Genomic DNA, 17,135 nt, shown 5'->3' with positions numbered 1-17,135 from the left:
AATTGCCTGATAGGACCAGATGCTAATATAGGCCTGGGCCGGCCAATCACAGCCCTGTGGGAGGTTCCCCCACGGCCTCCGATTGGCCACAGAAAACTGCAATCAAACGACATTTGACACCGTGGAGAACCCTGGAAAAATGTATTGACTTTGGTAGTCAGCTGAAGATTTTAACTTCCATGGATAGATGAAGCGTAAAGAGAATTGGATGGCGTGGAGGAGACAGAGCCTGCACTTTGATTAACTTCACACTCGTGGATGAGATAACAGCTTTCTGAGAGTCTCTCCTGGGCGGCTTATTGAGTGTGGTGCTGGCACGTTGTATGAACCCTCAAAAGTCCATTAGCAAACTCAAGTCATTACCTAGCGAGACAGTGAGAATATCAGTTGGAGGGGCCTATGTGCAGTTAGGCTGTCAGAAAATTCATTTAAAGCAAGTGGATTTCTAGAGTCCAAAAACATCAGTGGATCAGTGAGTGGCTATAAATGACTTGGCACAAGGAAGCAGAGAAGGTTTTATTCAGGACCGTCACATATGATTTATTTGAAAAGTATAAATCTCAGCAATTGCTTCCCATATAGTAGCAATGGCATTTGAAGAGTAAAACAAAACCAAGTCTTCAATCAAATAAATCAGCCCTGGGATGAAAGAGTGTCAACAGGGGCCATCATAGTGCAATTAGTGATACAGGTAGGGCCATAATAGAACAAATCCTGATCTAATCTCCATTTAGCAAACTGTGCTGTAATGAATTTGTAATTAGAAAAGGCTCAGATCTTCAGCTCCTCTGGAGAGCTGTTCCCCATCGGTTTATGAATGATATGTGCTTTTGCAGGCCTGATTTTATTTTCAGCGCTGATCATTGAGATATAATTCACAGTGACCAGTAAAGGTGCAATTGAACAATTAGTTATTTTGCTTTGCAGCTACAACATCGTCTGTAGATTAGAGAAGCATGCAATTATCAGTTTTCTGTCGCTCTAACACAAATCTGTCCCAGAAAACCAATACAGCAGGACAGTTTCAGTGAATATATAGAATATCTGATGATCAAAAATCCACTTCACATTATATCTTGACCATGGCCTTGCAAATTAGAAGTTGCAACTGGATGGATGATTTTAGTTGTTTTAACTTAACAGTGTAGCCACTGTGGAATGGATCTGGGACAACGTACACCATGAAGTTTTGTCTATACTATTGCATTTGACATAATACCCAATTTTCAGTTCCATGTTTTTTTTTTTTTTTTTTGTTGTTGTTTTTTTGCTCTAGGCTCTAATCTGTGTCTTTGAGAGTAGTGTGCTGTTTTAACCATTGCACCAACACAACTTTACAGAGACATAGTTTACAGTGTATTTACAGTTTATCCATTTTTTTTTTTTTTTTTTTTTTTTTTTTTTTTTTATCAAAGACTCTGAAATGAGATACAAACAGTCAGTGAGCTGGAAGCAATGTCGTTTCAAGATGTACTCTCTTGTAGTCATCCACTGCTGGCAGCTTGATAGGTTTCTCACAGCATCTCGATCTTAAAAAAAGTGGTTTACAACACCTCCACTACTGCAAAACACTGACAAATTCAAATGTAAAATGGTTTATTGTGATGTGCTCCATTGAGCCAAAGAGAGAGAATTTTCTGTTAATTACAAAATGCAACTTTTCCCACCTTGGTGTGATGTAAAAGTGGCTTCTTTCCACATGCTCAAATTCATCCTCACACCTCTGGCTGATCTGCTGGGGTCTAAACTCCCCTTCGAGGCATGTGGTGGGGCTTTAGGATTTGCGATTCTCAGGGATTATGGGCTTTTCAGATTGCTCTGAAAAAGAAACCATGGGATACAGCAATCCAAAAATGGCTGAGGTACCCACACCAAGATCACAGCGCATTATTTCCTCCCTTAGGGAATGAAGACAGGAAAGCCACTATTGACAGCCTTCTCATGCTTGTGAAACAAGCATGTTTTAAAGAAAACATTCAAAATCTAAGGAGACTGTCGTGAACTGCAGTGCCCATTTTGTGCTGAAATCAGCTGCGTATAGTCCAGCTGTATTTACAGTTTCCTGAAATGTCATTGTGCCTTGTTCAAAGTGAACTTTTCCTCAACCAATTTCAGCTTCTCCTTAAACTGAAAGTGCTGATAGCTGTATCAGCACAAACACGTCAGTGGCAGAGCCATTTCATCCGATGTTTAGATTGAAAATGTTTGCTGCATTTTGTTCAATACCGTCTTAGCCACCCCTTGAACTTGTACTTAATATCAACTTTTGCAGGATAAAAGTATCCACTGCAGTGGCAGCATGCCTATTTTTGAGAGGAAACTCACTGATGCCTTTTGTATTGCCCCAAAATATTAGTTTGCTCAGCCAACAATCTCTCCCATGAAGCAAAATTTCAATCTCAAAGCTATTGCGCCCCTGAATTCTATTAAATCTCCAACTTTATGTGTGAGAAACAAGATGGTCTCTTATAGAGTAACTTATTCACGCTCATCTGGATATGTCAGTATGGCTTTTGCACTCCGTTGCTGCAGCTTTCCTCTTATTCTCAGATTATTCCATAGAAATATCAGCTGTCATGGCAATGTGTAAGAGGCAGAGAGGCTGAGTAATTGTGGGCCACAGGGCAGAGATAGCACCAGCACACTCCACCCTCCCCGGAGATTGCCCTTTGGGAAAATGAGGCTTGCAGCACACGCCAGTCATTCTCCTGCCATTGATCACAGAGGGTAATTATAAGACATTTCAAAGATTTAAATCAATGCCATGACCTTGGTTTGCGAGTGTATGGAAACGCCTATATCTCCATACTGTGCTCTGCAACTTGAATAAAGCGATTTAATTACAGCAGGAAGCATTTTGATGCCTCTCTAGCATGTGTGTATCATCTTCAGTGAGCGCAGGACTTTTTTTTTTTTTTTTCTTGCTGAAGATGAGTCGATTCATAACAGCAAACAGAGAGTGCATATTCCCTCTAATGACCAGGTTACTATGGAAACCAGGTTAGATTTGAAAGCACTTGAAGAAAAAAAAAAAAAACCCTCAGGCTTCACTTTGCTCTGTGACTCCACTTCAAAACAAACCTTAATTAAATTTGTGCACCTCGTGTAATATCTTATAGTCTCTAGCCAAGTCCTGTTGGTGGGACTATCACCGGGATGAATGGGAAGCTCATTCAGTACCTCTGCTTGTCTTTATGACTGAATCAAAGCTTGTGCTGAATAGCACCGAGCAGCAGGAGAGAGAGAGAGTCCCCACTGGCGCTCACGGTGCGTGCTTTAGCGCTAGATGTGGTCTAACTTCTGTGGAAAAAGCGTGCATGGGACGGAGTGCCCAGTAAAAAATTAATCAACTCAGCCACAACTTCATGAGAATGATGGAGCTGTCATGGCGCTCCTGTGTGTCACCCAGAGGATAATGCCTGAATTTTTGATTTTATAGCTGTTATTTGTACTTTGATGTCTTGCTTCTTATTGCATTTCCCACCTGCACTAAACCTTATGTCTGAAAGGGATTTCCAGCAAAACTGAGGCAACGTCTGAGGAATCAATCATGTAAGCTTTTTTTTGTTGTGGTTTTTTGTCATGTATGGCTCTGAAAAACCCTTTTGACTGACTGCAGGATAGTGATAGTCCACTCCTATATGTTGAGGGTGTGATCAGTAATAGTGTGCTAAAACCTGAGGTCAGTTCCGTCTCACACTGTCGAGGTGGGTTGTGTCCAGAGGGGATAACAGGTTCACGCGGCTTTGTTTCATCACCCATGTCTGTCAGGGAAGGAAGAACAATGGATTTTCACTCACTCTCTCTTCCTCTGGCCTTCACAGCTGCCCCTGTCTCTGTCTCTCCATCACTGCATCATTATCCAGTTTGTGTGAGACCTCTGATCGTTAGAAGGCAATAAAAAGATGAAGAAACATGTAGTATTTCAACTCTGATATTCCTCGTCTTCGTATTGTATTCTGCCAAAGAAGCCCTTATACCATCAGACATGGCAAGACCACATATTTTAAACCCCTTTGCCATTCTTGGAGGTTATGCTTTTTTACTCATTGCATGTAACAGCTATCATATTTCATCATGGCTACAGGTCTGAAGACACTGAAGCGTGTTTTTGTGCAGAATAACACAGCCTTAGTGTCATAAATCATTGAAAAAAAGAAAAACACAAATTTAATTTATTTGAGGAAAAAAAAGGAAAAACAATGCAACCTCCAGACAGAATATTATATCAAGTCTCAGGTGTTATGTCAGGTCTTATCAATGTTTAAAAGCCACTAAGGCCTCAGCATGCTTGATTTACAGATTTACCTTTTTAAATGAGCCATTTCAGACAAGCCAATCCCTGGGCTTGCAGGTTTTTATCAGGTAAACCATGATAAACTTAACTATATTGATGAAAGGAGCATACTCTAAGTAAGCGCATATGCAGTTATCACTAAAAACATCAAAATTACACTGCCACTGCAAAATGCTGCATGGTTGGACCTCAGCCAACAACATTATAGTCATGATTGGTTCCATATCGGAAAGCCCAGTCCCAACAGTAACATCCATATCCGGAATAGGACACAGCGAGAGGGGGAGATAGCACCTTTTTCTAGCCAGTAATAGATAGCTGGCCTTGGTTTCAGCTTATTTTGTAGAGAAGTCGATGTCATCTGACTAATAATTGTACATTCAGTCATTCTTCTGCAAGACGGCTCATGCTGCCTTCATAGGTATTCAGACATCAGAATATTATCTATTAAACTTCTACAAGATGGTGTTTATGGTTTATGGTTTATGTGTGTGTGTGTGTGTGTGTGTTTTTTTTTTTTCAATAATCCAACTAGTGATTCTGTGATTCTTGGTTTGGTGCCTTGCCTATGCATCATATATGACATCTAGCATGCATTATAAGAGAATCATGAAAAGTTTGTATTTTTTATTTATGAATTTGGTATGAATTTGATAGTCCTATAGCTTTATGCGTCATGTGTGTCAGTCTGTTTACTCTCTGCTCTCCTCTGTAACAGTTGAGTCTTGTGATCACTGGATACTTCCCTTTGATGATTGCTTGACAGAAAAAAAGTCATCTAAGTTGAAATGTCTTCATACTCAAATCCAACTTTATGACCTGTCAACACATTCGTAGCAAAAGATAGCCAATGAGGGCATTTGGTGGTGTGTTTCTGTGCACCACCACGGGTCTGCTTCAATTTGCCATGATGGTGGATGAAGACTCTGCAAGTGACAGGCCAGTCAACACGATGCTTTGTAGCGCGCTGTGTGAAATTTCAGAAGACATGGAGAGGGTAGGGCTGAGGACAGCTGAGAAATCCCCCTTTAGGCATAAATCCTCCAGACTTGGAAATCCTGTCCACCTCGCGGATAAGCTATAAAATTCGCCTTAGTGGACACTCCATTTACAAACAGCTTTGGTGGAGAAATTTCCATCTTAATTTGAACAAAAAGGTTAGATAAATTCGGTCTTTTCACATCCTGCTGGTCAACAGAGGACAGTTCAAGAGGAGACGTGCACATGCAGGCCCTTTGCTGCTGTGAGTGATATTAACGAGCTCAACCAATGCTCAGTATCAAAGACAGCAACTTGCATTATTTCTATATAAATAATTAATCACACTGTTGCTCTAACAGTCCAATCCTTTGAGTAAACACCTTTCCTGCAGGATATGCTCACATTTGTCTGCTACAGTGAGAGAAGGTTTAGCCCACTGCATATTTGAAAGGAACAAATTGAACGTGCCTTGAGTGTGCCTGCTATCTGTTGAGTGTAACGTGCAGCTTGAAGTCAGGAATCCTCGGAGAGGGAGTCGAGATTCTCCTCAGCACGAGTTATGGTAGATAAATCTGAGTAATCACGGCCACATGGAAGAGAACACTGCAGTGAAATTTGGAGAATTGAATTCAATCTCTACTGCAAAGTGTGAAAGAATATTGCGAGTATCAGGTGGTGAAATATAATTACTTTGAATCAGGAATAGGGTGACTGTGGTTAAGTGTCCCCACAGGCAAAGCGATATGTTGCCGCTTTTTTTTTTTTTTTTTTTTTCCTCCCCGAGTCTCTAAGAAAGCTTGCATGGTGCTCGTCAGCATTCTTGGTGCGTCTCCAGGTCTTTGTACACGGCTTGTTCCCCAGCCAGCATATTCATAATATCAAAAAATAAATGAGCTTGAGTGTGCCCTCCCTCCTTTATCTGTTTCTCCTCACACCCACACGTACATGCCGCGACATTCATAGCAAGGACCCCCGAGGAAAGCTTCTGCCACCATAGCTCTATTCTCAAGAGTCTTTTTTCCTATTTCATACAGATTACATTGTTTGGCTTTTACCATTTGCTTGACTAAATTCTAATTACTTTTAACTGCGTCGCAAGTCTAATGTTCTCGAAAAGTGGTGCATGTGCGTGTGTGTGTGTGTGTGTGCATGCACGAACAAAAATGCTTATATGTTTCTATCACATTTGCTTCTGAGCTCTATTTACATTCATAGCCAGACGTAGAAGCTGTCCTCCTCCCATGGCTGAAGACTAATGGAGGCTGCTCTAATATTTATAAAGCACGTCTCCCAGCATTACTTGTCTTGGTGTCTTTAGTCTTACATAAAGACCAGTGATACAGCACTTGCCCATCCGAAAAATCTTGTTTTCGATCGCAACCTAATTGACTGTGTTTCTCTCCCCTCTCTCACCCTTGTAATCACCATCTGTTTGTCCATATTGTGTGATCGTGTGTTTTTGGTCCCTGCGGCTCCTCAGCAGACGTTACTTTTGGCCTCCTGCTCGGTGTGTTTGTGGTCTGTGGCCTGGCCCTGCTGGGCCTCCTTGCCTTTGCCTCCTGGAAGCTGTGCTGGGTTCCTTGGCGGAACAAGGCCCCGTTCTCCAGTTCGGCAGCCCTCACCCCAGCCTGTGGCCCAGAGCACTGCACCCTCCAGCCGCCTCTCCTCCTGCCCAGTCCCCAGCAGCCCCTGGTCACCATGGCGACGGAGAAGGTGAAGGACCCCATTGGCTCTGTGGGTTTCTTGGAGGCAGCGGTGAAGATAAGTCATACCTCTCCTGACATCCCCGCCGACGTGCAGCTCTCCATGAGGGAGCACTTCCTGCGCCGCACGCAGCGCATGCAGAGGCAAACCACCGAGCCTGCCTCCTCCACCAGGTCAGCCATTTACAAGCATGCAATCATGTTTACGCACAAATTGCTGATTCATTATGCTGTGTGATGTGTTTACTCAAGTGTGTACACTTAAAGACATATACACACATACTGTACACACATGCACACACACACAGCAGGATTTTAAAAGGTACATCATGGTGTACTCTAGAGGCTCCATTAATCAGACAACATAAAAAATTGCAAACTCAAAAAGCCTCTCACACACGTTCTCTGAACAAGGAACCAAATATCCTTGTAATTGCAAATTCAAACGTCTGAATTTTCTATCTAGGAAATTTGCAATCTAAAAAACTAAATGTAATATAATGTAGCAGTTGCATTGGTTTTTGCCTCAAGGGCATTTCTTTGCAGTTCATTATGGTAAGGCTAATCATATGTGATGGCTTCTCCTTAATAATTAACCCCTTGAACTTTTTTTCCCTCAAATTTCCCATGTAGGCAGCTTCAAAATTATTTTCTTTCAGTATTGCGTGACAATGTCACATACATATTCTGTGTCTGCAGGTTGCAACGCTTCACTGAAACTACATCATGCTGACATAAAGTGAAATATTCAAACCCAATATGCCAGTGTTTTAAGATTTGCACCAGCACATCAAATAGAAAATATGATGTAAAAAAGATGACTGGTGCATCATTTCATGCACATTTCCCTGTAATTCAGCCAGACATGTTTGGCATCTTTGGAAATCTGGGATCTCCATTAGAATTTAAAATAAAGTTCTGTGGGTTTGGACAAAGCTCGGCTGTGCAGCCTGCATTTGTAATGACAAACCCACCGATGGGACCGTCTGCGCTGAGGAATTAAAGGAAAACATATATTTATGGGAGGGAGAAGCAAGCACTGCATGGATCTCATGGCTCATACGCCAGGTGCTCTTTAGTGGGGCAGGTACAAGTCCATTTAGTAACAAAATCCTGGAAGTCTTGCTCGATATCAATCTATAAGTGATGCAGACAACCATGGAAAAAACTAAGGCACTCTTTGAATGAAGCAAAATAGTTGTTTAATTGCTTGAGCGAGGTAATCTTGCCTTGCTCAAGCAATTAAAAGACAGCGGACCGGGTGCCTTTTCCATGGTTGTCTGCATCACTTATAGACCAATATCAAGCAAGACTTCTAGGCTTTTGGTTCTAAATTAAAGAACACAGTCAGAGCCAAAGGTGGTAGCATACAGAATTGCTAAAAATGTGACTGTGGTTAGGTGAGAGTTCAAGCGAGAAAAAAAAAAAAAAAAAAAAAAAAAAAGAGGAGGGACTCAATAGAGGTATGTTGATAAAGAGAGATGTGTAAGTCTCTTTTAGTAATATCTTTTCCAGGAGTCTTCTCTGCTTATAAACACACAGACACTGTTGTAGTACTTTAAGGGCAAACCTATCTGTCCTTGGACAAAAGCAACAGAATCAGCAGAAGCACAGTACAGCTACAACAGAAACCCCATTAAGATTCAAGAATCGCACAGAGTTTCCCTGCTCCGCTCCAGCACAGCGCTTCAAATACCGACTTCTCTATGCACTGCAGCTGCTCACTTTCTCTGTCTCTCCCTTTAAATCCATCCTCTCCCTGCAGGCACAGTTCATTCAAAAGGCATCTACCCAGGCAGATGCAGGTAGGGAGTCTGGACCTGGGAAATGACTATGTCGTGGACAAAGATGAAAAGCCCACCAGCATTGGGCGCATCCAACCGGAGCTCTACCAACAGAAGACCCAGGAGTCTGAGGACTCATCCAAGAACGGCAGTGCCAAGAACTGTGGCCGAATTAACTTCTCCCTCAAGTACGACTACGAGAACGAGGCCCTCTTAGTCAACATTCTCAAGGCTGTGGACCTGCCTGCCAAGGACTTGTGTGGCAGCTCAGATCCTTACGTCAAGGTCTACCTGCTGCCAGACCGCAAGAAGTTCCAGACACGTGTCCATCGAAAGACGCTCAACCCCACATTCAGTGAGAGCTTCCAGTTCCCTGTGCCTTACGACGAGCTGGCTGTCAGGAAGCTTCATATGAGCGTCTTTGACTTTGACCGGTTTTCACGGCATGATATGATTGGAGAGGTGGTGGTGGAAAACCTGTTTGAAATGTCAGACCTGTCCAGGGAGACGGCCATATGGAGTGACATCCAATACGCCACCACTGTAAGAGTCTCCTGCTTTTGAACCTTGCTTTAACTTTAAAGTCAAGTGATTGATAGTATAGAGAGGCTTATATACTATATACTGTACCGTATGCAATATGTTACCTATTTCAGTGGTTTTAATGTGGGGTCCTGGGCCCCCAAGGGTCCTTGAGAGACTCCCAAGAGGACCTCAGTATGAGACATAGTTTAATTCACTAGAAACTGCTGCAAAATATAAAACATATGCGTTATTATTTTAACAATATGTTTATTCTCACCACTTTGATTCTGTTTGTCATTATTAAAGCATTACATCCAAGCAATTTAATGCTTTGCTAAATCCTAAATTAGCTTTTCATATTAGGGTTTCTAGGGCAAAATCACGCCAAATAGGGTGTGCAGCTCATTGAGAGTCAACTTGAAGTACTGGAACATGGAAAGGTTTTAAAACACCTGACCTATCTCACATAGGTTGCCGAGCTCAGAGCAATCCACCATATTAGTTACGTTATTTTCTACCAGTGTTGTTTCATGTCTTGTGTTTCTAGTGCCTTTGAGTAGAAACACATCAAACATCAAGTACGGTGTTAAGAACCAAATACCTAACTCAACTCAGTTTCATATTCCTGTAAAAACATCATTTTCCCTCATTATGGTGCATAAAGGGAGCAGCAGCAGTCACAAAGGGCGTGTTTAATACTTCAAACTAAAATTAGACTACTGACTAATGGCTTATTCAAGCGATCATTCTTCTTGACTTTCCTACTTATTGATGATGTCCAGGGGCCAGTTTGGTGAACTAAGTGTTCTTGTCTCTGGCATCACATTAGGCTGCTCTGAGCCTTCATCACTTTAGCATCTCCACAGAGCACTTAAGTTTGACAACACACACACACGCACACCCCGCCTCCCCTGCCTCCTCCGCCCCTCTACCCCCTCTTGAACTTCAGCCTCTTCGAGTGTTGTTCAGTAATCTCTGCGTTATTGCTTAGGAGGCAGAAAAGCAGTTGGGCCTCTCCTTGGCACACAAACTTTATTGAACCACCAAATGATTTTATGACAAAATCCCTTGCTCACCTTAAATCCAAGGTTGGCAAAGTAAAGAATGCACAGATGGTGGGAGTCCAGAAGATACCAAAAAAAAAAAAGAAAAAAAAAACACACAAAAACAGAGGACATAGCATATAGTATTAGTCTTGGGCTGGGTAAAGACACATGCTTATGCTGCACAGTTTAATGAGTGGAGGAGTAGAATCGAGCGGAGAAAAGGTGGAGGAAAAGCTTGAGTAGCTTTCCTCTGTTCATAGATCAAGGCATATTCATCAATAACACCAACCTACAGGCATTAGTAAGATAAAGAGTCTAGAGGGGACAAAGGCACTTATTGATTTCGGGCACTTTCTCGGCCATGTTCGCTCTAGTCAAACTATTTTGGAAAGGTGTTTAAATGCCAATCAGTGCCATAAAACAGATTATACAGATTATGCAGTGGGATATAAAACATTATTCTTCAAGTGTGGACTTGAGTGAAAACCAAGAGGCAGTGCTTCTTTTGTATTCATTTAGCAGTGATGTGCCACCACAGCAAGTAAATTACCACCACTGCAAAAGAAAATGTGAAATAAAAAAAAACTGTAACTGTGGCTTTTTATTATCTAAAACAAAAAAAAAACATAGCTCAGTGTTTTAGAAGTAATATTTATATTATGATTAAAAACACTTTTAGTGCCAGAACTGCAATTAGAATGATAATGTAGGCCCAAACAGCAACAGATACTGTGACAAAATGTAAAATTGCTGCTCAAAAGCACTGCAGTTGCATAAAAAGCAAACACTTACAGGTCTCTAATAAGAAGTCCCTGTATATGTTGAATAAATAAAGTAATAAATATTGTATTAAGGAATAATGTAAATAACACTATATTTATGATATTACTGTAATTGAAATGGATGCGAGCGACACCAAAACAGCATATGATTGCACAGTGGCGATGTAAATGTCACTTGAGGCTTTTAAGATGTGTGATGACACTTTTGCTGCGCTCTCACATTATGGCTGAACCCTCACACCCTTCAAAACAAAATCCTCCATTTCCACCGCAGGCAAAGCTGCATCATCGTTCTATGTGTGAGAGACATTAAGACTGCAGCACGCAGGAGTGTTGGGATTTGCCCATCAGAGAGCTTCTCACCACGCTCATTCAAAGTGATTAGAGGCCTGTGCCACCCAAATACTGTTTACAGGATGAGGCTGAGAAGTCTCATGGGGCAGATTTCAAGACTCCCATTTCACTGGAGACTAGAAGCTCCCATAGGACTGCCTATATATGAGCAAAAACCAATATTTTCATAAAGGTTTTTAGTCAGGGGGATGGTTGTCCTTGGCACCCCTTTTTTTGTCAGAAAAGTCCTTTAGTATTAAGATGTCTCATGAGTGATGGCAAACATCATAAAGGCTGCTAGCAAACTGTGCATTTTAATAGGCTCAAACTTAAATTTTTCAGCAAGTCATTCTGCTGCAATGTGCATTAAGAAAGCTGCTTACTTTGCATTACAAGGGGGTACCAGAAGATGGATAACTTAGGATCTGAAGTGTAGCAGATAAACATACACTCAACTTCAAATGTATTTTTTTTTTTTTTGCCTAGTGTATTGTATGTTTTGCCATCCACACAAAATGTTCAGTAAACAAGCTTTAAATTGCATCCTCCTTCAATTTTGCATTTCTTTTTTCTTATTCACTGTGGTATCTACATACAGTAGTTACTGGTTTAATTAAGAACCTTTAAATTAATCCATGTCAATAATGTTTCCCCATTGGGGGAAAGCAAAAGAACCCTTAAAGTTTTGCTTTGTGTTACCATAAGTGTTCAGCAAGTGAAATTTAAACCCCCATAGCACAAAATCATTTTCTATTTGCAGGAGGTTGATGGGGTTGTCAGTCAGCATCCCAAATGACTTAGCAATTAACTGTCTATGCTCTCGGATTTCTTTCTTTCAAAACTAAGTTCCTAGCCTGGGCTTTTTGACCAAAACCCTCCAGGCACTGAAATTTCAGAATGCTCCCAATGCCCCTGCTTTCAGCATGATGATGTATTACCTCTTCACGGTGTATTCCTGTCGGATTCCTGATGTAAATACCTAGCTTACTCCAAAGGGGATAAAGCATATGGGAAAACACTTCAAGTCTGGCTCACTTGGCCCAAGGTAGTGTGTCAGGCACAGAGAGGCCATGATAAATTGGTATCAGCAGAGGATTTGTACAAAATCAGAAATCCTGACAAGCTGAAGTCATGGGAGCCTTTTTCCCTGAAAACTGTCCTCACTGATACTATTACATATATAATACTGACATGAGATATACCGTAAATTACAGACAAAATAGTGTTTGTGTTTACTAAATTGTGAATACACTGCAAAAACGCAAAATCTTACCAAGATTATTTGTCTTATTTCAAGTCAAAAATGTCTTATTTCTAGTCAAAATATCTCATTACACTTAAAATAAGACATGATCACCTCAGAAGTAACTTGTTTTTAGACAATTTTCACTTGTTTCAAGTGAAAATTCACTTGAAACAAGTGAAAATTTGCTTGTTTCATTGGCAAAATTTGCCGGTGGAAAAAGTGAAAATTCACTTGAAATAAGTGAAAATTAGCTAGAAACAATAAACAAATTTTGCCAATGAAACAAGCAAATTTTCACTTGTTTCAAGCAAATTTTCACTTGAAACAAGAGACAATTGTCTAAAAACAAGTTACTTCTGAGGTGATCATGTCTTATTTTAAGTGTAATGAGATATTTTGACTAGAAATAAGACATTTTTGACTTGAAATAAGACAAATAATCTTGGTAAGATTTTGAGTTTTTGCAGTGTAACTAACGAGGGTGTCACTAGTCACACGTTAAACCTGATTTCCAATGCGACTTTTGTTCAGTCGAATGTACATTTTGGACTTTTCGTTTTAAAAGTGTGCTATGTGATGTTGAAGGTAGACTGAAGTAAGAACCATTAAGACTCAACTGAGAAAAAAACAAAAAGTCTACAGGGTCCTCATTTCAGTTGGCCCTTAATTTTGCATAATGCTCCTTTAATGCTGCAAGTTAATTACCTGCCACTGTAAGCTGTTGCAGAGGCCGGTCACTGTGGTCACACTTGGCCGCCGAAAGACGTCGGCAAAACTTATAGGTTACTTCATGCCCCTTTCACGCTAAGTTTCAGATGTGATAATGACCTGCACAGTTGTTGTTTGTGGCGGGCAAATGGCAACTTGAGAAAAAACAGCGCCGAGAATCTGTTTTGCCAGGTGTAGATGCATGCCAGCGCCCCTGTCCGGGTGCATCTTTATCATCAGGCCTCTGTAGCGACTCTGAGGGGAGGAAGCTGACAGAAAAATTTGGACAGGGTGGGCTAGCGGTTGGAAAGACAAACCCATAATCAAATTGTCACAGCATTTGTTCCCAAAAGCAGACATCTGTCCCATCGGCTCGTCCTCTAGCATGACACCGAACCCCAACTTGCTCACTTTTTGTAAGTCAAGAGAATCAGTGTGAAATGTAAATGTGAGTATGAAAATGATTTGTGCTTGTTCGCTCCCACAGGAGAGTGTTGACCTTGGCGAGATCATGTTCTCGCTATGCTACCTGCCCACTGCAGGCAGACTCACACTCACTGTCATCAAGTGCAGGAACCTCAAGGCCATGGACATCACTGGATACTCAGGTAGCGTGTGTGTGTGTGTGTGTGTGAATAACTGTGGCTGTGTGTTAGTGTGCCTTACATGTCTGAGTGTGTGTATATGTGTGTATGTGCTGCATGTGTCCATATACACAATGGCTCAAAGTGATGAGCCCATTTTGAATGTTCAATTCTGAGCATGTGGAATAAAGCGAGCCGCCAGCGGAAATCCCTCTCCACCGTGCTCTGTTTATTTCAGCAGTTATTAATATTCAACGCTCACCATATTAAGACATTGTCAGCAAATAGTTGCAGGCAGTCTGTTTATTTTAATAGAGTGTTGCGCCACATTCCGGGCCGTGTCTATAATACTGATATCACGTGTAAAATGGTGGTACTTATTGTGTATTAAATCCGTGTGTTGAGGTGTAATTCAGAGTGATATGACATTTTTCCTTCTGTTTAATGACATTTCATAATTTTAATGCGAGTTGCAATGTTAATCCCCTGAGTGTGGGGAGGGGGGGTTTAGCTGTCTACCATTATGTCAATCTGTGCCTCATAAACCAAAGCTATCAAATTGTGCCTTCAAGCATATTGGGTTGCAAAGCAAGCACTCTAGTTTGTTGTATTATGGATTCAGGCAGCTCACATCTGACTAAAACGCTCACATAATGGATCACATGAGGCGCACTGACGGACCAAGATTGAAATCAGCGTGCACCAGGAAGCTTTCTCAGTTATGCCATTTAAGCTCACTATCAATGACCCCCCATCCTCTGTGTTTACAGGAGGTGTTGACTCATCTGCTTTAATGCACAGATACAGATACCAGGCCTTCCAGGGTGGCTTTGTGCTTTAATATAAAATTAGATCATGGGTGATAAAATTGACCTCCGATTGCTGCAACTTAATGGATGTCTTTAAAATGTTTTTTTGACAGTGTAGGCAAACACTATAAAAGCTCTGTTCTTTGGATTTTCTCAGAAGCATGATTTGCATGCCAATCATTGCATTGTCTTTTTTTTTTTTTTTTTTCTTAACAAAGGCATGGATATCAGAGAGAGTGACCAAACATTCTGTTATTTAATTACTAGCAATTTATTCAATTACTGTTTAGATGAAAGTTGTTTCTTTTCCTCTCACTGCTCAGATCCTTACGTCAAAGTGTCGCTCATATGTGACGGGAGACGCTTGAAAAAGAAGAAGACTACCATAAAAAAGAACACCCTGAATCCGACGTACAATGAGGCCATCATCTTTGACATCCCTCCGGACAGCATGGACCACGTCAGCCTGCACATCTCTGTCATGGACTACGATTTGTGCGTAACACCATTCATCAAATTTTTACTCACTGACAAATGAGAGGCAGTTCTTCAGAAGAGCATCAACCATCGCAGTGATGTTTACTGAAGTGATGAGTATTTGAAATTAAAAAAAAAAAAAAAAGAAAATCAACGCTGATAGAACGAGAATATAAATGTTAAAGGTCAGGAGTCATAACGCTTCAGCAGCTGTCTTAGCCCCAGTTTGTTTGTTTACTATCTGCCAGGATAAATGTTAGGATTAAATCATGTTGTGCTGGTAATTTAAAGGTTATGGCATATACTACAACAAACACCACCTTGGGCACAGGGCTTTCTGGAAAGAAAAACATGAGGTTGCTTTCATTCCCACTTGAGACATTGTTAATGGAGAGTGCTCACAAAGAGCCACTGGATATTAAAAAAGAAAAAAAATCCACCCGTGCTTTGATGGTCGTGTAACTACTGAGATGAGTCAATTCTTTTGTCACAGAGACAATCAGCTGCAGAATCCCTGCAGAATTTGGCAGGGCGTTGTCAGACACTTCAGAATTGCATCTCCTCTGATAACGAAATGACACTCTGCAATTATAAACAACAATTGGTGGATGTCATGTCATGTCAAGTCAAGTCAGATGTATTCATCAAGCCGTGTGTGTGTTTGTCCCCACAGGGTAGGTCATAATGAGATCATTGGTGTGATGCGTGTTGGGTGCAACGCCGAGGGACTTGGCAGGGACCACTGGAACGAAATGCTGGCATATCCGCGCAAGCCCATTGCCCACTGGCACCCCCTGCTGGAGTCCAAGAAATCTGAAAAAGAGGTGGGTTCCGGGAAATTTCAAAAGGGTTATTCTGTAGAAGATGATGGTAAACTTTATTATCCAGGAATAGGGGAATTCATGTAGTTATGGCGCCTGGACAAAGACACTCAGCAAAGAAAAAACATTCAGGGGGATAATAAAACTTTATATTACTGTACATAAAAGGATGAGTGCAAACACAGAGGATGAAATGATGCAAGAAATAAAAGCACATGAGATTGGATTCAGCATCTCCCAGTGCATGCAATGAGTCGAGATAAAGTAATAGATAAATATCTAAGCCTGCAGAAAAAGGTGTATCCAATGCACTTTACGCGATAGTGAGGTATATATGAGGATATTGCACATGGCCCTGATTGAGAATTATTTGTATGTGTTGTCTTTTTTATTGACTGGTCTTATTGCTTTAGGGCTGAGGGAGGTTTATAGAGCCTGGTTGTTCTTATACATATATTTATATGCAGTTTTAACATCTAGGATAAAGAATAGCACCAAGCAATGTCCTGTGTCCTTTACAAAGCATCGCATTGTGTTTGTGTGTGCAGTGGAAAGCGAGGACGGCCAGCTTTGACAGCCAAGGCTCTTGCCCCTCTCCAAGGCCCCCCGCTAGTCCCTGAGCAGAACCACCTGTGACACAGCAGCCCAGAAGGGGGTTTCCTCCCTCCTACTGATCCACTTCCCGTCTGTCTGCCTGAGGAGAAACACAACCCCACTGTCTGTCTCTCCCTTCCTCAAGTGTAGCCCCAGAGCACTCCCAATAACTGATGTAGGATCACTGTCAGTCAGTTAGTTGTGCGACACGCAGTCTTTTTTGGGTCAACGTGAAGTTAGGTTCACTGATTTGGACTGATCTGGTACTTGGGCGTTATGTGCACCCAGATCTCCCCTCTCTTTGTGCTCTCAGAGAGAACGGCCTCTGAGCAGGCTGGACATCCAGTCTACAGACGTTTGACATCAAGCTTAACTCTGTCCAGATTGAGGCAAATGGCTTGTGATCCCAGTGCCCTCGCAGGAGACATTCGGCATGCTGAAGTTT

At 41.5% G+C, this 17,135-nt stretch overlaps 1 protein-coding gene across 3 annotated transcripts in view; it reads left to right on the top strand.

The window, feature by feature from the left end:
• The window catches only part of syt6a (synaptotagmin VIa), a 48,188-nt gene extending 31,472 nt beyond the window's left edge, over positions 1-16,716 (top strand). For 2 of the 3 annotated variants that reach the window (XM_030056402.1, XM_030056404.1), the window contains 6 exons: positions 6,759-7,155; positions 8,747-9,308; positions 13,893-14,013; positions 15,122-15,293; positions 15,949-16,099; positions 16,645-16,716. In XM_030056402.1, the coding sequence (XP_029912262.1) occupies positions 6,759-7,155; positions 8,747-9,308; positions 13,893-14,013; positions 15,122-15,293; positions 15,949-16,099; positions 16,645-16,716 (1,475 nt within the window). The remainder of the gene's footprint in view (positions 1-6,758; positions 7,156-8,746; positions 9,309-13,892; positions 14,014-15,121; positions 15,294-15,948; positions 16,100-16,644) is intronic. The other variant, XM_030056403.1, reaches the window with a different exon arrangement.
• The last annotated feature ends 419 nt before the right edge of the window (positions 16,717-17,135 follow it).

This window comes from Myripristis murdjan, chromosome 7, assembly GCF_902150065.1.
Source record: "Myripristis murdjan chromosome 7, fMyrMur1.1, whole genome shotgun sequence".
Classification (NCBI taxonomy): Eukaryota; Metazoa; Chordata; class Actinopteri; order Holocentriformes; family Holocentridae; genus Myripristis; species Myripristis murdjan.
The sequence above is the reverse complement of the archived record's forward strand: the minus strand, read 5'-3'. Positions and strand labels throughout refer to the sequence as shown.